This window comes from Cervus elaphus, chromosome 12 (genome assembly GCF_910594005.1).
Source record: "Cervus elaphus chromosome 12, mCerEla1.1, whole genome shotgun sequence".
NCBI classification, from domain to species: domain Eukaryota; kingdom Metazoa; phylum Chordata; class Mammalia; order Artiodactyla; family Cervidae; genus Cervus; species Cervus elaphus.
Window position 1 is genome coordinate 58,422,425 of NC_057826.1, and position 19,545 is coordinate 58,441,969.

Sequence of the window (19,545 nt, forward strand, 5' to 3'; positions counted from 1 at the left end):
CAAATAAGATGTAATGCTAATTTTAAACCTTCAAGAGTGTCTTTAGTGGACTTTGATGTAAAATTATTCTGAAAAATGATTAGGAACCTTTTAATGCAAAATCAAGTATTTTATTTTGGCAGCACTAAAAGAAAAAAAAAAATCACTGTATTTCTACATTGAGGTGAAAAGTGTTTAAACTTTCTTATCAGTCAAATACATTCCAAAAGAAAGTATGTTCTATGCAGGTTCCAGAGCACAGGCAATTCTTAACACAATAATACAGGAATCTTTAATACTGAAAATGACTCTGTTCTGACAGGGTGTTTAACAAACATAACTTTCTAATTATAAAACCACTGAAGCAACCTCTTCCTAGTTACTGTATCAAGAGTGAAGCTGGGCTTGTACATTAATACTCTTAATTTCACTGTAATACTTTTTACTGATATGACGATTTTAAATAAATTTTGCTGTACTTAAAATAAGTCTTGAAAGTGGAAAAGTGTACAAAGTTCCAGATAAAAAGATTAATAGATGCAATTTAAATAGTTTCCCCTCTTCTCTCTTATCAATTAACGATTTTACCTCTAGCAGATACATACTGAACTTTAAAACGCAATTCTCAAAATGAAAACTTGCGTTTTAAATCTTAATCAGACATAAACAGAAAAGATGACTATATTTGGACAACTTTTACAAGAATTTTGTTGTTGTATTAAAGCAGAAACCAGTTCCTAAACCTTTTTATTCAATTGTATATCCTATTTGAACAAATATCAAAAATAGAAGACTGTTACTACTTTTGCTTTTATAATTCTGATTTTGTTTTGTTTTTTTTCTTACTGCAGTCTTCTATAACTTTTACAGAGTTCATGGTCCCTAATATCTCCCCACCCTCCATTTTTCCTAGGTGGGGAAAGGGCTGTCATAAACTTCTCACTGATAGTTAGAGTTTCTGGAAACAGGTACTGTTTGTTATTATTTAAGAGTGACTCAAGTTGGGCACTCTGGGTGGCTGGTCTACAAGTTTTTTGGTGATGCATACCACAGTCTCCAGCATGAAAAATCCTAGGAACTTGAGGAACCAGCACTTTCCAGAATTTTGGAAGACAAGATACAGTCAAATATTGAAGGGTCCAGTCCCAGTTATAATCATCATAAGTACAGAAAGTGTCTGTGCACTCAATCAGCTTCTGATAGGCTTCCCGGGTCAGGGCCAGACCCATATTGTGCTCTGTGGATTTCCACGTTTTCACATCTACCTTGTCAGCCATGTCATAGAAATTTCGAACGGCAGTATAGGTCCCCAGGGAGAGAACATCACACTCGGGGCACTCTAGCTGCTTTAATTTCCACATCTTTTTGAAGACATGGTAAAAGTCTGGGGCTAAGTAGTGATCCTCCTCTAGGAAAAGTATGAGGCCAGCATAGTCTCGAAGGACTTTGACCCTCTCCCATACAAAATGCAGCTTCCACCACCAGTGGTGTTTGGTTTGGGAGAACTTGGCCTCTCTATAATGGCCGAAGGAGTCGGGATATTCAGCATTAATGCATCCCATCCGCAAAGCTGCATTCTTCTCCACGTCTCTGGGGCAATCTCTAGGGTCAGTGCCCGGGAACTCGTTAGGGTACAACTGAATGCTGAAAGGAAAGAACACCTGCAGAACTGGACAGAAATCCACCCCAGCAATCAGCTGATTGATTTCAGTCGACCAGAAGTCATGGCTAAAGATGACGAGGACGTCGTCGATTCCCTGGGCTTTTCGAAGTGAGTCCAGCAGCAGTTTGAGGTATTCGGGCCGGTTGTGCACCTGGACCACCAGCGCCAGCTCTCGGGGGGTCCAGGAGCCGGCCTTATCTACATTCCTCAGCGTCTGGTCAAAGTTCAGCTGGTACACTAGGGACCGGTACCGCAGCGTCAGATTGTCCACCTCGGGCTGCGGGGCCGCGGCGACCAGCGGAGCCGCTGACTCGTTGGAGCCCTGGCGGATGCCCACCGACACGGCGAGATGGTTCCCGGCCCGGGCGCCCGCACCCCGCGCGGGATCAGCGTCCAGCAGCGGCGGGGCGAGGGCCTCGTTCTTCCTTTGTCGCCCATTGCTGCTCCAGAGGACGAAGCCGCAGGCGGCCACCACGAGCGTCAAGATCAGCACCTTCCGCTTATAGATGCGGAACCTCATGGTCTCCGGGGCCGGGAGCGGGCGGGCGGGCGCGGAAAGGAGCTAGCGGCTCCAGCGGGGAAGGGGCGGGCGGGCGGCGACCGTGGCGGTGGCCTGCAGCAGTCGGAACTGGCCCCCGCGGCTGCCCTCGCTAACTCATCCCCGGCCCCGGGGGTCCGGGGACCCGCAGGTTTTCAGCTCCCCCGCGCCGCCCCGGCTCCACACATCTTCACCTGGCAACTGCAGCTCGGGCAGCGGCCCCGCCGCTAGGAGCCGCGGCACGGCGTCGCTTCGGTCCTCTCCATTCAGCACCGGCCCGGGAAGAAGCCCAACGCGGCCCCACTGTACTTCGGCTCCGTTACCTGCGCCTCCAGCGGCCCTGCGTCCTCCGCGCTCTCATCTCTACGCGGCCCCGGACATCCCGGAACGAGAGACACAGCCTCGCCTCGCCTCACTCCGGCGGCGACTGTCCTGACAACCAGCGACTGGCCCGCCGAGCGCCGCGGCCCCGGGACCCACACCCCTCAGGCCCGCCCCTGGCCGTCGGTTGGCGCTTCCCGGACACGTCCGGAGACGCCCGGCCGTCGCTGCCCGCCACCTATTGGTCCGCTGCACTGCCGCTCAGGCCCAGTTCCTACTTCCGCCACGTCCCTCCCTTTCCTGTGAGGCGCGAGCAGAGCGAGGCAGGAACGTGGACGGCGCGTCTCTCGGTAAGCCGGGTTTTGGGTGGTGGCGGTCACGGCGGAGCCTCCAGTGCTCAGGATTCGAGGCTGGGCCGGGCCGGGGCTGGTAAGCCCTGTTAGGAGAGGGAGGGCGAGGCCCGCCGCCTTGGTTAGTGGATTTCCAGAATTCACTTTTCCCTTCCGGAAAGGCCCCTCTCATGGCGGCTGCTCGGCCTCGAGGCACTCATTAAGGACACGTCAGCCTTCAGGGCTTTTACGGGTGACGGTGCTTTGAAGGCAAAAGTGAAACTAGGCAGATGCTGTCCTCGAAGGGACTGAGCGGGCCGTGGCGGTGGCTGTACACCGCGTCCGAGCCAGGCATGCCCGGGAGCTAGAACATGGAGGGAAAGGGTGCGCTGAGAGTCGAAAATAAACTCTAGCCTCGGCCCTCTCTCTGCCGGAGAAAATAAGGTATCACACCACTACGCTTTAGTTGTTGGGCAACCACGATAAATTAAGCCCCAAAGGATCCCACTTTGTACGCGGGACTGACCGTACTGGGCGTCCCTATGCTGCTGCTCTTGTTGTTTTTCAGTGAGTCTCATTATGTAAATCTAAGCATTCCAAAAAGTTGTGCACTTACTCATACGGAAAATGAGTACTTGGTGGATTTAACGTTGCTGTTTCAAGTGTTCTAACGTTTGCTGTCGGGTTTTACAACAGTTTGCACCGCGAAGACACCTCTACTGCAAAGATGGTCAATGTCCCTAAAACCCGAAGGACTTTCTGTAAGAAGTGTGGAAAGCATCAGCCGCACAAAGTGACCCAGTATAAGAAGGGCAAAGATTCCCTGTATGCCCAGGGAAAGAGGCGCTATGATCGGAAGCAGAGTGGCTATGGTGGGCAGACCAAGCCAATTTTCCGGAAGAAGGCGAAAACCACCAAGAAGATCGTGCTGAGACTTGAATGTGTTGAACCCAACTGCAGATCCAAGAGGATGCTGGCCATTAAGAGGTGCAAGCATTTTGAACTCGGAGGAGATAAGAAGAGAAAGGGCCAAGTGATCCAGTTCTAAGATTTGGGACTCTTTTGTTCTTATGTTTTGAGAGGAAAATGTTGAAGTTATAGAAAAATTTCCTGAATGAGAATAAATACAGTGATATCCTTACTAAAATCTTGTGTTTTACATTAATTGCATGCCTAATATGGTTCTAAATTAAAATAATGGCAAATTATTTGTGGGTTAAAGTTCATCCTCTTCTCAAATTCATTATTTAAATTTCGTTCCACAAGAACTGGCATTTTGTATTTATATATAAAGAAGATAGGAGTCCCACCTCAAATTTTCTAACTAGGTTATGGAGATAAATCATAAAGGAGGGAAAAACTGATCCTTTACTTTCCCAGGTCAATTTAAAATATATATTTATGTTGGGTGAATTCATAATTATGATTGATGAGCTGCTGGGAAAGTTCTTAATCAGACTTTGAAAAAAAGTAAATGAGAGTGCTCAGCCATTGAATGAAATAACCCCATTTGCAACAACATGGATGGACCTGAAGATTATCATAATAGGTGAAGTAAGCCAGAGAAAGACATGACTTGGCTAAACATGATACAAATGAATTTAAAATTTTACAAAACAGATTGACAACAAACTTCGGGTGGGGGGGAAGGGATAGAGTGGGAATTGGGGATTGACGTACACACTGCTAAATATTTAAAACAGACAACCAACAAGGACCTACTGTATAGCGCAAGGAATTCTCAATATTCTGTAATGACCTAAACGAGAAAATAATTTGAAAAAGAGTAGATCCATGTATAACTGAATCACTGCTGTACACCTGAAACTAAATACTGTGTTATGCTCCAATGTGAAATTTTAAAAGTGAAGGGGATAAGCTACACCTGTGTACAGCAGACTGAGTCAAACAGAGGATCCAAGTTGAAAAAATTAAAAGCTGACTTTGGGAATTCCCTAGTGGTCCAGTGGTTCCAACTCGGTGCTGTCATTGCTAATGACAAGGGTTCAATCCCTGGTTGGGGAACTAATATCTCACAATGGCTGCCAAAAAAACCCCCTGATTTTTCTGCAAGTTTACACTCCAGCAGGGACTACTAGCCCAATATAGTTACTTGTATTAATGCAGTGCCTCATTTCATTACTACATTTATTGCTCACTAGCCACATGTGACCACCCTATTGGACAAGAGACAGAACAAACAATTCCACCAGTTTTTTTGGACAGTACTTTATTAGACCTCAGTCTTGAATGTAAGGTAGGAGTTGATAATGGACTTCTAACTACAAAAAGTTCTGAAGCTTGTGAAAAAAGCATGAGTTATGACAACAAACTCTTTTTTGAACCCTTTTGAACACACTCCGGGGGCTACTCTAATGTTATAAATTGACTGCGGGGAGGGTTGAGGTAAACAACCATGACTGAATAAAATGGAAAGTTAAAATCAATGAAAGAAGTGAGTCTAGTAAACACATAAAGGCAAGAAAAAAAAGAAGTTTGAATATCAAGTGAAAGGAAAAATAAACTGGGAAAGGGTATGGGTTATGAGAACAAATTCTGCTTTCTGTACATGAATTTTAAATAGGCTAAGATGCTTACATGGAGATGGCTTGTAGATGAAGAATGCAAAGGGCTAGTGCGTTAGCATTTATTCCCAACATAGCCTATTATACCTGTGTTTATTGATGAAATAATTCTCTACAGGAACATGTAAAAATCAGGTAAGCACTGAATTACTTTTAAATATGTTCCCCCCAATCACTTTTTAAAGAACCATGTTTGTAAAGAAACTTACTAAAATTTTATAATATTTTTGGTCAATATCTCAGTAATTTATGAGTTTAGAAAGTCCTAAGATTCTTAGAAAATTCTTAGTTTTAAAGACCAAAAGTTGGTGTACAGCACAGGGAGCTCAACTTGGTGCTCTGTGATGACCTAGAGGGGTGGGAGGCTCAAGAGTGGGGATATATGTATACAGAGAGATGCAAAGAGTCAAACACGACTGACACACACAACACAACAGCTAATTCACTATGTTGTACGGCAGAAACTAACAACACTGAAGGGCAATTATACTCCAAGTTTAAAAAACCTGACCAACAGAAAAAGAACAACCCTCATATAATACAGAACTTAATCAGTAAAAAAGTAGAAATTTTCTCCTATCCAACACCAAAACCTTATTCCAACCCTAAAAATGGAAAAACTTAAAAATCACAACAAAGATTACGCGATTAATATTATAAAACTTTTAAAGGCTGAAGTCTATTTGTCCAAAACAACTTCTACTTTATGTTTGGTGAATATAAAATTCCGTATATAGAAAAATATACCAGAAAATACAAGTGTTTAAAAACATATGTAGTTTCATTTTGAACAAGTTTTCACTACAATTTAGACTGTATTAGTCCAAAGTGTATTTTCTGCAAACAAACTCAATTTAACTTAAATGCAAGACAAAAATTAAGAAAATTTTACAACCAGAGTGGTTAGGATCAATACCTGTTTAACATTAAAAGATAACCCCACCTATTACTTGAGCATATCACAAGAATTTACATAACAGGCTAGAGAACAGAAGTAAGAGATAATGGGTGCTTCAGTACCACCCATATTATCTACTAAGACCACAGTGTGAGCAACAGAGTGTAGATTCATGGTAGTAGTTCCTTGAATAAAACTGCTTATGCTGTATCTTCCACAAACACAGGTTTTTGCAGTATCCAAATCTTGACAAAGATGGAAAGGAATGATATGAGAGCCATATGGAATCCTATTGGAAAAAAACATTTTAAAGATATTTTTTAATCACTCAAAACTTCATGTATTAGGACATGAATTATTAGACACTGAATTATAACCATGGGAAAATAAAATTATTAATCCAGTATGTTGTTTTTATTTTCCAAACTGGTACAAATGGGAAAAATATACTAAATAACAGCATATGACATAAGCCTAAGAGGATCTATACTACTCCATAAAGTAGGTACCTTTTAGTATGGCCACTTAATAGTATAACCCACTGAATACAAGGAAAGAGTCATCTGTCCTTTATATAATTATACTGTATGGCCAGTGTAACATAATTTAAATGTATGGTGCTCTCATACAATTCCTATAAATGGTAATGAGAATTTCTCAGTTCTATCTGTGAAGAAACATTTATTTAAATAAATACATATACACTCCTAGGCATCAGGTGTTCAAGAGAATCCTACACAGTGTGAAGCAAATTTAAAAAATGTTGTTTGTGATATTAGTTTTACTTTACTAAAGCAAGCAAGGCTCCTAACGGTGCTTAAATTAAGTCATTCACCCTCTTACTTAAAACTTCAGTGGCCCCCAATACAACTGCTCTCTCCCCGCATAACACTTCCCTGGTGGCTCAGGTGTAAAGCGTCTGTCTACAATGCGGGAGACCCGGGTTCGATCCCTGGGTGGGGAAGATCTCCTGGAGAAGGAAATGGCAACCCACTCCAGCATTCTTGCCCGGAAAATCCCATGGACGGAGGAGCCTGGTAGGCTACAGTCCACGGGGTCACCGGACACAACTGAGAGACCTCACTTTCACTGCATAACACTGAGACAATCTCGAGCACCCTCAACACAGTCGTACCCCAAGCACTTTTGTGTCTCCCACACCCTTTTCTTTATTCTTTCTCTAGTACATAGGCTGGCACATTAACAGGTGTTCAGATCTTTAGCAACAAGCAAAACCTACTGTTACAATTTAAACTGGTGCTGTTTGTTTCGCCACACAGTATGTGGCATCTTAGTGCCCTGACCTGTGCCCCCTGCACTGGAACTACAGTATTAACCACTGGACCTCCAGGAAGTCCCTTAACTGGCGTTTAAAACCCTAGTAGAAAAGTGCACATCAAATCAAAAATAGTGGCTTACTTACTTAAAGAATGGGATTGACTTTGTTTAAATTTTTCATTTTTTCACATGTACTAATCTGTTAACTTGTGTAAGTGATTTTTTTTTTTTTAAAAAACCACTTGCTTATATTCCAGGCTCTTGGTTATAGACTAAGAAAAACAGGAAACAGTTAAAAACTGTATTTTCTACCCAATCTAAGTCCCCGCATATTTTTCTAATAGACTATAAATTTATGTTTGTAACCAGTAGTTAGGACAATCTGCTGCTGCTAAGTCAGTTCAGTTGTGTCCAACTCTGTGCAACCCCATAGACGGCAGCCCACCAGGCTCCCCATCCCTGGGATTCTCCAGGCAAGAACACTGGAGTGGGTTGCCATTTCCTTCTCCAATGCATGAAAGTGAAAAGTGAAAGTGAAGTCGCTTAGTCGTGTCCAACTCCTAGCAACCCCGTGGACTGCAGCCTACAAGGCTCCTCCATCCATGGGATTTTCCAGGCAAGAGTACTGAAGTGGGTTGCCACTGCCTTCTCCGTAGGACAATCTATCAACAGCTAAATAGCAGAGATTGTTCTCATGGCTTTGGATCTATATTCTTAAACCAAGGCAGTTGGAAATTTGCAAAATTATACTTCAGTAAAGATCAGAGTCATCCTAGCCAATTTATGATCCTTTCAAATCATCAGTGACAATTTACAGCATTTTTCACTTGGATATAATTTTCAAATTTGAATAAATACATTATTTTTTTTCATATATAAGTCTCAGAGAATGCAAAGAACAAGAGAGCTGGGAGTAGTTTATTGCCAAAAGACACCATTTAGAGTTCTCTCAAATCAGCGGTTTTAACCTGAATCATGAATATCACTTCTGGAGACTTTAACAAATATATGACACACAGTAGGGGCCCATCTCTGGAGATTCTGAACTAGTTGATCTGAGGTAGAATCTAGGACCCATATGACCAGATCTAGGTATGTATTTCACATCTATATTATTTAGAAGCTCCTCTACAACTAATGGTAACACTGATTTTTAATTTGCCAAATAAGCAAATCACATGTATTTATAAATCCAGTGAGTATTTATTGAGACCTATTATTAACCAGGCACTATTCTTGGCACTTACATGTACGGTCATTTAAGAGATAATTTTAAACTCCTAATTAAGAGTCAATACCTTAAACCAGCAGCCCTCCCAAGTGTGGTCCCCTGACCAGCATTGTCAGCATCTCCTTGGAACTTGTGAGAGATGCAGTTTCTTCATCCCCACTCCAAATTTACTGAATAAGAATCTCTGAGGGTTGGGACCAGCAATCTGCTTTAGTTAAGTACCATGTTACAATAAGCATGATTGGTGATGCACTCCTCAACTTTCTTTTTTTTTTTTAAAAACATGGAACGCTTCACGAATCTGCGTGTCATCCTTGCGCAGGGGCCATGCTAATCTTCTCTGTATCGTTCCAATTTTAGTATATGTGCTGCCGAAGCGAGCACACTCCTCAACTTTCAAGGATCACTGCCTTAAAACAATAATGAGCCCTTTGAGGTACTTTTGGTGGTGGTGGTGATGTTGTCGCTAAGTTGTGTCTGACTCTTGCAACCCCATGAATGGTAGCCTGCCAGGCTCCTCCATCCATGGGATTCTCCAGGTAAGAATATTGGAGTGGGTTGCCATTTCCTTCTCCAGGGAATCTTCCTAACCCAGCAGTCAAACCCAGGTCTCCTGCACTGCAGGCAGATGTTTTACCGACTAAGCTACAAGGGAAGCCCAAGTTACTTTTAGAGTCTTAGTATTCAAAGTGTAACTCATGAACTAGCAGCCTCACCTTGAATGCAGTTTAAAAAGCAGATCTCTACCTCAGACCTCTAAAACAAAATCTGCTAAACAAGACTCCCAGGGATGTGATGAATAATAAAATTTAGAAGTAAGCCAAGACTCTTAATCCTAGCTAGCTGTACAGTAGAAACACCTGGATATTAAAAAAAAAAGAAAAAAAAAAACCTCAGTCCTACTCCCAAACATTCTGATTTAGTAAGTCTGGGGTGGGGACTAACCATCAGAATTTTTTAAAGCTCCTTAGGTAATTCTAATGTGAAGTAAAATCTGAGAACCACTGCTTTAGGATAAGAGTACTTAAGCTGGGATGGTGAAGAGGGAAGACTGGCTTGGGATGTCTATGAGCATTATAAAGTTTATCTGTGTTTATTCATATGCCCATTCTTCTAGGCCCATAACTTTTCTCATTTCTTTTTAAAAGAATCCACTGGAGCAAAGGGTCAGATTGTGCACAGTATAAACAGCTATGTTAAAGATTTAACTCTGAGAATGGTGAAAATACCATGATGCTATCAAAGGCTTACCTGTTATATAATATGGTTCGTGCAGAAGATTCCAGTAAAGTTAATGGCATTTGCAGGTGTATAATTGGAAGGGCTTTTGGTTGTTCAAAAGTATTTCCAAAAAGATCCAAGTACTCAAGGGATAAATTTTTAAATTCACTAGGCAAAAATGGAAGCTTATTTCGAGCTGCTGACAAAAAACGCAGGTTCCTCAGTTGTCCCATCTTGAAAGGAAGTCGAATCAATTCATTATCATCAAGTTTTAAATCTGTAAGTTCTCGGAGCTGGCAAAACTGCACGGGGAGTGCCTTAATTTTGTTCTTGCTGATATCCAAACTCCGAAGTGACTTCTGGAGTGTAGACTGACACAAGGCTACACTAAATGATTCCAAGTGGTTATCATTCAGGTTAAGTTCTTGAAGGTGGATGAGGTCTCCAATTGTAGCTGGAAGCTTTTTTATATGATTATGACTCAAGTCTAATTTTCTAAGGTTTTTTAAGCAAAGCATACGCATATCAACCCGGACGAGCCCACAATAAGAAGTCTGAAGATGTTCCAGAGAATAGGGGAAGTTCTTGCTTAGAGGATAGTCCTTTTTGGATGTGATAACCATTTTAGTTTTAAATTTTTCAAATTCTGAAGTCTTCACTGGTGTGAGGGTTGAAAGTGGTGCCTCAACATCACAGCCTCTATGAGCCAGTCGCACAGCTGAAAGGAAACCCTTTAGACTGCTGGAATTGGCCTGAAGATGTAAAAGTAGGTTGTACAATTATAAATTCCATTTTAGGTAATACATACATGCTAATTCATCCTAAAACGTGGTGAAGTTGTATATGTAAATCATGCAATTATTTATTGAAAATTACTAAATTTTTTTTCAGTATTCTATTTTCACTAAATTTCATTACGTATACAAAAATTTTTAAAGTTTTTGAAAAAATTATGTTGACATGCTCTAAATAAAACTGTTCACAGGGGGAACCATATGAATATAAAATAAAACAGGAAAACATGAAGATTCCACTGAAGACTTGGATTTAAGATGAACTGACCCATCAACTATAATCCAATAAAAAAATTTTTTTAAAGCCACTTAACCTTGGTAACCAAAAGAAAATGAAAAGATGAGCTGACTCAAATCTCTGGTGCCTTTGAGACAGACTGAGGTAGTGCTGTGAAGTGCAAAGTACCCAGGAGGGTTATTCTCAAAGACTAGGAACTGTGAAAAGCAATAGCCCAGTCAAAAGCAAGGCCAAGGACTTCCCTAGTGGTGCAGTGGATAAGAATCTGCCTGCCAATGCACAGGACATGGGTTCGATCCCTGGTCGGGGAAGATCTCACATGCTGCAGGGCAACTAAGTCCAAGAGGTACTACTGAGCCCACAGGTCACAACTACTGAAACCCACTCGCCTAGAGTCTGTGCTCCACAAGAGAAGTCACTGCAATGAGATGCCCATGCACTGCAACTCTCAATGCAGCCAAAAATAAAAGAAGTAAAAATTATATACATATACATATCAAGAAACTTTAAAAAATAAAGGTAGGTGTAACTTAGCACTTACTGCCAAAAGTTGTACAATACATCAAAAGCAAGAGACTGCTTTCAGCTGGACAGAGAAATCACTATTAAAGTGATATGTGAATACTATTAAAGTGATATGTGAATTAAGTCAGCAATAAAAATACTTGCTGGATACTTTAGAAGTTTCAAAAACTTTATATATGAAGGACTAGTGAAATTTCAGCAAGTCTGGGAAACTATTTGGTTGGAATGTGGGAGTTTTGCAGAAGAGTAAAAGAGTAGAAATACTGTATGGCTATAGAGTATAAATGAGTACCCTTGATGCCAGGGTAAGGAGGACAGAATGATCAAGCTGTGGGAAATCACTGAAGAATTTTGAGTTGAGAATGACGTAACAAGAGCTACATATTATTCTTGCAGCAATTTACACGGTGAAGTGGAGTGAGGAAAGTCTGGTGACCTGGGTTAAGTAGGTCCAGCAGAGGGACCTACTTGGGAGTTACACACATTAAAGGCTGAGCTGTGGTAACAGAAAGCATGTATGGCAGAGAGCAGGCAGAGAAGGGGAATAAATTCTTCACTCCCAGGATAGAAAAAAGGTTGCCAAGAAACAGGAAACAAAGGAGCAGCTAAGAAAACTGAAGATAAACCAGCACAGTGCCCTATCACAGGTGGCAAGAAAGAAAAGTTACTATGAAGGGAGTGGTCATCAGTGTCAAATTCTACAGAGCTCAAAAAGGATGAGTAATCATGGCAATGTGATTAGCATATAGGAAGAGATCACTGACATGTGACAGTGTTTTATGAATAAAACAGTGAAAGTAGAGGTCAAAAGAGATACTGAGAAAGTGGAACCAACAGTTTTAGCCTCAATGTTCTAGAAATTTGTCTCTTCTATTCTAATTGGTAGGACTCTCAGCTTGTTTGTAGGTAGGAGTCAGTGGCAGGACAGGCTGAATAGCAAGAGAAAATGAAAAACCAGAACAGGAGGAGGTAGGACAAAGCGCCTCCATTCAATAAAACAGCTTAAACAGTTATTAAACTTCAAATGTTTACAAAGCACTTGACTTGGGGTCAAGGATAAAGGAAAATGCAAGGTTGAACAAATCACAGCTCCTACCCTCTGGGAAGGGAAAAAAGGAAAAAGCGAGACAAGGCAAAGAAGAAAACAGTTTTTTATCTTAATGGTTTCTGTATTTTAAAAAATGAGTATAGTAAGTAAAATGTCCCCTAAAGTGTTTCTAATTGTATTTTATCCTTTTTTTTCTTTAACACCAAATTTAGATTTGTCACCTGTGATTCAGCTGGCAAGATGCAGACCTGTGCCACCTGCTTATAGAGTTCTAAGAACACCCCGAGGCTCCATCTTGGGCATAGAAGCAAAATCAGCTTTCCTTCTCATCCTGGGCAGCTTTTCTAAGACTGACTCTGCTCTTTTCAAGGCCACACAAGCAAGCCGGGAAGCTGCCATCACTTCCTCAAACATGCCTGCAAGTGCCTGCCTTGTTCAGCTCTGTGGGAGAGAGATCAGGCTCCTGACACAGCCTCCATTCTCTTTACAGTAAACCAACCTACGCATTAATACCATACCTTACTGAGACAGATGTCCACGGGAGGCTCCTTTAACCGAACAGTGGCTTTCCCCTCATCCACAAATTTGGTGAAGAACTGCTCAATGTTCTCCTTTAGCTGCTTAAAACCAATGGGGGAAGAAAATGACAAAACCAGGTACTGTTATTCAGTATTTATTACAGCTGCAATATGCCACTTAGTCAGGATTCAGTTTGGCTTTTAGTCCTTACGTCTGGGTGCTTTGTGGTTTTAAGATGTAAAGGTTTTTGCTTAATTGGTTTTTGGGGTATTTATACTCCTCATCCAGCTTTGGGTAAGATACAATTGTTCTACCTGTCCAGTAACTCTTCCTTCCTCAGAATCCCCTTTGTTTGAGGAGAATGCTTCTCCTCTCCCATTCTAACTCTGGCTGTAGTAAGAGTTGCCAATAGTAGTTACCTGCTTTCTTAACTTCAGTCTATCAGCCTGCGGTGGGCATGCCTCCCACAATATATAAACTTGATGAAAGCAGGAATCTTGTCTCCTTTGTTCAGTATTATTTTCCCAGAGCCAGAAGAGTGACTAACATAAAATAGCTGCTCAGTAATCTTTAATAACTGATGTTGCTTCTGCTGCAGACTTTAACAACTATTTATTGAGAAGCCACTATGTACCAGGCACTATGACAGGGGGCTTGGGACAAGAATAAGGTAAATAAGACCAGCATGGTAATTACACTTATCAAGTTGCCAACTTCATGAGAGAAAGTTTATTAAACAAGTAATTACAAGCATAACAAATATTAAGACAAGAAAGTACAGGCCGCTATAAGACCTTATATAGGAAAGGACTCTTACCTGGTCTGGGAGTATGAAAGAGAACTGAAATGAGTAAGAAATGAAGGATTAAGAGATGTTAGGCAAGTGAAGATACTGAGGGGAGGGGAGGAGAGGGAGGTAGTATATAAATAAGATGGAACAGTGTGCAAAGCCTTGAAGGTAAGAGAGTTCGGCAACTGTGAGGAGGTTGAAAGACGTTCGGTATGCCTGGAAGATCAAGTGAAAAGAGGTGAGTGTAGAGAGGTAAACAGATTAGACGGTGGAGATTAGATGAACATTCAGTGGATATTACTGTTAGATCTGCATTTTGAAAAGTTCCCTTTAACTACAAAGTTTAATAATGAACTTTGGGAGAGGGGGGAACAGGATGGAGGAAAGACAATGGTAGAGGTAGGAGATCCTTTAAGAAACTAGCCAGGCAAGGGACAATGGTGGTTTAGGCGACACCTGGGATGGAAGGGGGTATGAAAATACAAAAGTTACCCAGGAAGCAGAATTGAAAGAATTCAACAAATTGGATATGGGGAAGGAAAGTCTTTAAGGTTCCTGGAGAGGGACAGAATACTCCTTAAAGAAGTTGCAGAACACCATCAGAAAAGCTGGGTCAGGGGTGGCAAGGAAAATTAATCTGGAGGTATTCTGAGTTTGAAATACTGTGACACAACCAAATGAAGATTTCCAGTAGGTAGCTGGTTAAAGTTGGAAGTTAAGGGAGAGGACTAGCAAAGATACAGATTTGGAAATCAGTCAGATGGATGACAGCTGAAGTCATGGGACAGAAAAGTAGAAGGTTGTGAGAAAGTGCCCCAAGGTGCTTCCACAGTCAGCACTAATTCCTACTCCTCAAGGCCAAGACCAAACCACCTTAACTTATCAAATAAATGTTTACTTGCCACCTACTATGTCCCAAGCCCTGTGGCACCACCTCTTCCACAAAACTTTCTCAAAGACTTGAATCAGAATTCATTTCATTTTTAATATTATACTATATAATACTACTCTGCTTCTACCTTTATTATAGCAATTATAGCCCACCTTTGTAAGTGGTGGCTTCTGTTTTTCCCTTTCTAGTCTTGGAAAAACAGTGACTAAATCAGGTTTATTTCCCATAGTATCTATCCAGCATTGCATCCTGCACACACTAAGTCTTCAATTAATGGTTTACAATAAAATTTTTGTTAGGATTTTCAGGTACTGACATTAGTACAGCGGAAGTTTTAAAGGAGAGATCATAACAGACTCTTAAAACAGACAGTACCTAAGGTAGGCATGAAGATAGGTTTTAGGGAGGTCAACAGGGAAAAAAGGGAGACCCACTTCTGGTTATGAGTTTGCTTCGCTCACCTAACAGTTTTCTAATCTTTAAAATTTGGTGACAGAAGTCCTTTCCATTTGAAAAATTACATGAGGTGATTCCACTGGAAGAGTGGAATTTAGACTTTCAACTACTTATACAAACATTTACATGACTCTGAATGAAACAGCAAACTCTTCCTCAACTAAGAGTCTTCACTGAGGATACAACACTGTAAGGGAAACAATCCTAGAAATTGTATAAAACCCAGTCAAGAGTTAGATGCAACAGAGGGTGATGAATCGCCCCTTAATTTTATTATAGTAGGCACAAGGGTATTCCAATCATTTTCACAAAAGAACGTGCCTGGGAATCAAGGTAAAAGGATTTTATAAAACTTGTGCTTTAAAAATTCTATTTCAGTTTCCAACTTCTTCTAGAGGGTTTACTCCTGTTATGTAGATACAAAAAAGCCCTGGACCTAACAAATCAAAACTTAGGAAATTAAACAGCTAAGAGAGAGAGATGCAGTAGCCAAGAATTTTAATAAAATTATCAAGATGCAACCCAAGCATCACTGCTTTACTGCTGTACTAGTCGGGAAGATCCCCTGGAATAGGAAATGGCAACCCACTCCAGTATTCTTGCCTGGAAAATCCCATCGACAGAGGAGCCTGGCGGGCTGCAGTCCCTGGGGTCGCAATGAGTCGGACAAGACAAACGACTTAGCACCGCACAATCTGGCCTAACGACCTTAGACGCATCCCACAAAGCCTTAAAAACAAACTTAGCGGAGGAACTGGGAGAAACAATCTACTGAACCAAAGTGTAGTCATAAAAAACAAAAACAAAGTGTAGTCATTTTACGGTTCTCCCAAACTGGACTGATGCTACACGCAGGCCGAAATTTCAAAGACTTTAAAGGGGCGGGGTTGCTATCTACTACTAAGTAGCAAGGCAGTCAATAAAGTCGCAGAAATGGGCAAGAAAAATAAAAAGTGATTCTCAAAATCTTTCCGCCTTCGGGTCCGTAGGGAGACGCCAGGGTCCGGATGATAGTGGGGTTCAGGGACCGGGCGCTCGGGAACCCCCAAGGCGGAGTCCGGCTGGGGAAACAGTCGGGCGCTTAGGGCAAGAACGCCTGGCTGCCACCCCTGAGCCGCCGGCTCCACGCACCTCATAGCGGGTCCCGCGCTTGTCCTTGAGGGTGGAAATGAACAGGCAGGCGGGGTGCCGGCCGCCCCGCTCGCCTCCAGCTCGGGGACCCGGCGGAGTCCTGGGCGCCTGCTGACAGAGGCTCAACACCGCCCGGACGCCCTTGCCCCGGTTCCTCAGCCCCAAGGCCGGCAAGTGCCGGCTGACCACCTCCACCTCGCAGTGCAGCCTCATCCCGCCGGGACACCAGCCACCGGCTCCCACCACTCGGCTTTGAAACTTCCCCCTTCCCGCGCCGCCGCGCCGCCGCCGGGGCCCTCGAGCACGGGCTGTCCGGGGATCTGCCTGCCGGCTCTCGGTGCCGACGCCCCCGTTTCTTCGGGCAGCGGCCCCACGAGTCCTGCAGGGGCGGACGCGGTCCCCTCTCCCTTGCAGGACCAATACTGCACGGTGGCTGCGAACCGCGGGCACCGACCGCCGGAGGATCCGGCTCGCGCCTCCCGAGCCCGGCGATTGGCGGGGGCGCCACGGCCTTTCCCGGGAGCGCGCGCTGACCGCCCCAGCTGTACTTTGGGGCAGAGTCCGAGTTTCCGCTGCTGACAGTTTACACGCTGCCCGCACACGTGGGGTCTTTGAGTTTCCCAAGAAAGGCCGTAGTTCCTGTGTTTTGGGGGAAGTCTTTCTGTCTACCTAGCTTTGCGAGTTGCCCACTGCCAGCTGGGGCGCTGATAGGCTGGTGTTTTGTTTTGGTGCTCTGGAGGAGACAATAGTCACATCAGAAGGGAACTTGAGATGACAATATTTGTCTTGGTAAATGATGGAGAGGGAACTGGCAACCCACTCCAATATTTTTTGCCTGAAAAATCCCATGGACAGAGAAGCCTGGCTACAGTTCATGGGATCGCAAGAGTCCGACAAGACTTAGAGACTAAACAACAATCCCTATTATACAGATTCCCTGTTTACAACCGCTAGTGGATTGGATGGAGTGACTGACTTGACTGCATCTGAGACTTGGAAAGACCTTCTGGACCGTTTGGACTCCTTGTCCGACTCTTTGGGACCCCGTGAACCGCAGCACGCTAGGCCTCTCTGTCCATCACTAACTGCTGGAGTTTACCCAAACTCATGTCCATTGAGTAGATGATGCCATCCAACCATCTCATCCTCTGCCGTCCCCTTCTCCTCCTGCCCTCAATCTTTCCCAGCATCAGGGTCTTTTCAAATGAATCAGCTCTTTGTATCAGGTGGCCAAAGTATTGGAGTTTCAGCTTCAACATCAGTCCTTCCAATGAACACCCAGGACTGATCTCCTTTAGGATGGACTGGTTGGATCTCCTTGCAGTCCAAGGGACTCTCAAGAGTCTTCTCCAACACCACAGTTCAAAAGCATCAATTCTTCGGCGCTCAGCTTTCTTTATAGTCCAACTTTCACATCCATACATGACTACTGGAAAAACCATAGCCTTGACCAGATGGATCTTTGTTGACAAAGTAATGTCTCTGCTTTTTAATATGCTGCTAGGTTGGTCATAACTTTACCTCCAAGGAGCAAGCGTCTTTTAATGTCATGGCTGCAATCACCATCTGCAGTGATTTTGGAGCCCAAAAAATAGTCAGCCACGATTTCCGCTGTTTCCCCATCTATTTGCCATGCAGTGATGGGACCGAATGCCATGATCTTAGTTTTCTGAATGTTGAGCTTTAAGCCAACTTTTTCACTCTCCTCTTTCACTTTCATCAAGAGGCTCTTTAGTTCTTTTTCCCTTTCTACCATAAGGGTGGTGTCATCTGCACATCTGAGGTTATTGATATTTCTCCCAGCCATCTTGATTTCAGCTTGTGCTTCTTCCAGCCCAGCGTTTCTCATGATGTACTCTGCATATAAGTTAAACAAGCAGGGTGACGATATACAGCCTTGACGTACTCCTTTTCCTATTTGGAACAAGTCTGTTGTTGCATGTCCAGTTCTAACTTTTGCTTCCTGACCTGCATACAGGTTACTCAAGAGGCAGGTCAGGTGATCTGGTATTCCCATCTCTTTGAGAATTTTCCACAGTTTATTGTGATCCACACGGTCAAAGGCTTTGGTGTAGTCAATAAAGCAGAAATAGATGTTTTTCTGGAACTCTCTTGCTTTTTCAATGATCCAGTGCATATTGGCAATTTGATCTCTGGTTCCTCTGCCTTTTCTAAAACCAGCTTGAACATCTGGAAGTTCACGGTTCATGTATTGCTGAAGCCTGGCTTGGAGAATTTTGAGCATTACTTTACTAGTGTGTGAGATGAGTGCAATTGTGCAGTAGTTTGAGCATTCTTTGGCATTTCCTTTCTTTGGGATTGGAATGAAAACTGACCTTTTCCAGTCCTGTGGCCACTGCTGAGTTTTCCAAATTTGCTGACATGTTGAGTGCAGCACTTTCACAGCATCATCTTTTAGGATTTGAAATAGCTCGACTGGAATTCCATCACCTCCACTAGCTTTGTTCTAGAGATGCTTCCTAAGGCCCACTTGACTTCACATTCCAGGATGTGATCACACCATCGTGATTATCTGAGTCATGAAGATCTTTTTTGTACAGTTCTTCTGTGTATTCTTGCCACCTCTTCTTAATAAATATCTTCTGTTTCTGTTAGGTCCATACCATTTCTGTCCTTTATTGAGCCCATCTTTGCATGAACTGTTCCCTTGGTATCTTAAATTTTCTTGAAGAGATCTCTATTCTTTCCCATTCTATTGTTTTCCTCTATTTCTTTGCATTGATTGCTGAGGAAGGCTTTCTTATCTCTCCTGGATATTCTTTGAAACTCTGCCTTCAAATGGGTATATCTTTCCTTTTCTCCTTTGCTTTTCGCTTCTCTTCTTTTCACAGCTATTTGTAAGGCCTCCTAAGACAGCCATTTTCATTTTTGCATTTCTTTTTCTTGGGGATGGTCTTGATCCCTGTCTCCTGTACAATGTCATGAACCTCCATCCATAGTTCATCATGCACTCTGTCTATCATGTCTAGTCCCTTAAATCTACTTCTCACTTCCACTGTATAATCATAAGGGATTTGATTTAGGTCATACCTGAATGGTCTTGTGGTTTTCCCCACTTTCTTCAATTTATGTCTGAATATGGCAATGA

At 42.8% G+C, this 19,545-nt stretch overlaps 3 protein-coding genes and 1 non-coding gene across 6 annotated transcripts; 1 reads left to right on the forward strand and 3 right to left on the reverse strand.

The window, feature by feature from the left end:
- Nucleotides 1-88: 88 nt before the first annotated feature.
- Nucleotides 89-2,240, reverse strand: MGAT2 (alpha-1,6-mannosyl-glycoprotein 2-beta-N-acetylglucosaminyltransferase). Its single transcript, XM_043919027.1, has one exon. The coding sequence runs from the start codon at nt 2,160-2,162 to the stop codon at nt 822-824; it is 1,341 nt and encodes a 446-aa protein (XP_043774962.1). The 5' UTR covers nt 2,163-2,240; the 3' UTR covers nt 89-821.
- A 490-nt stretch (nt 2,241-2,730) lies between these two features.
- Nucleotides 2,731-3,977, forward strand: RPL36AL (ribosomal protein L36a like). The gene is made up of 2 exons (XM_043919029.1): nt 2,731-2,851; nt 3,527-3,977. The coding sequence occupies exon 2, from the start codon at nt 3,558-3,560 to the stop codon at nt 3,876-3,878; it is 321 nt and encodes a 106-aa protein (XP_043774964.1). The 5' UTR covers nt 2,731-2,851; nt 3,527-3,557; the 3' UTR covers nt 3,879-3,977.
- Nucleotides 3,978-4,510: 533 nt separating this feature from the next.
- On the reverse strand, nt 4,511-16,734 carry LRR1 (leucine rich repeat protein 1). Of its 3 annotated transcripts, none has more exons than XM_043919031.1 (4): nt 16,437-16,726; nt 13,167-13,268; nt 10,074-10,795; nt 4,511-6,602 (listed from the first exon to the last, which is right to left on the reverse strand). In XM_043919031.1, the coding sequence occupies exons 1-4, from the start codon at nt 16,647-16,649 to the stop codon at nt 6,362-6,364; spliced, it is 1,278 nt and encodes a 425-aa protein (XP_043774966.1). In that variant the 5' UTR covers nt 16,650-16,726; the 3' UTR covers nt 4,511-6,361. The 3 variants fall into 3 exon arrangements, with proteins under 3 accessions (XP_043774966.1, XP_043774967.1, XP_043774968.1); XM_043919032.1 differs by having other exon boundaries at nt 4,513-6,602; nt 13,167-13,265; nt 16,437-16,724; XM_043919033.1 differs by lacking the exon at nt 10,074-10,795 and having other exon boundaries at nt 6,444-6,602; nt 13,167-13,265; nt 16,437-16,734.
- Nucleotides 9,100-9,206, reverse strand: LOC122705922. Its single transcript, XR_006344194.1, has one exon. It is a non-coding gene; the product is annotated as a U6 spliceosomal RNA (small nuclear RNA).
- Nucleotides 16,735-19,545: the final 2,811 nt, after the last annotated feature.

Excerpts from the sequence above, each read along its gene's own strand:
- MGAT2 (XM_043919027.1), bottom strand. The coding sequence starts at position 2,162 with ATGAGGTTCCGCATCTATAAGCGGAAGGTGCTGATCTTGACGCTCGTG.
- LRR1 (XM_043919031.1), bottom strand. The coding sequence starts at position 16,649 with ATGAGGCTGCACTGCGAGGTGGAGGTGGTCAGCCGGCACTTGCCGGCC. Across the intron at positions 10,796-13,166 it reads TGGACATCTGTCTCAGTAAG|GCCAATTCCAGCAGTCTAAA; the intron begins GTATGGTATTAA and ends TTACATCTTCAG. Across the intron at positions 6,603-10,073 it reads CGAACCATATTATATAACAG|GATTCCATATGGCTCTCATA; the intron begins GTAAGCCTTTGA and ends TTTTTCCAATAG.
- RPL36AL (XM_043919029.1), top strand. The coding sequence starts at position 3,558 with ATGGTCAATGTCCCTAAAACCCGAAGGACTTTCTGTAAGAAGTGTGGA.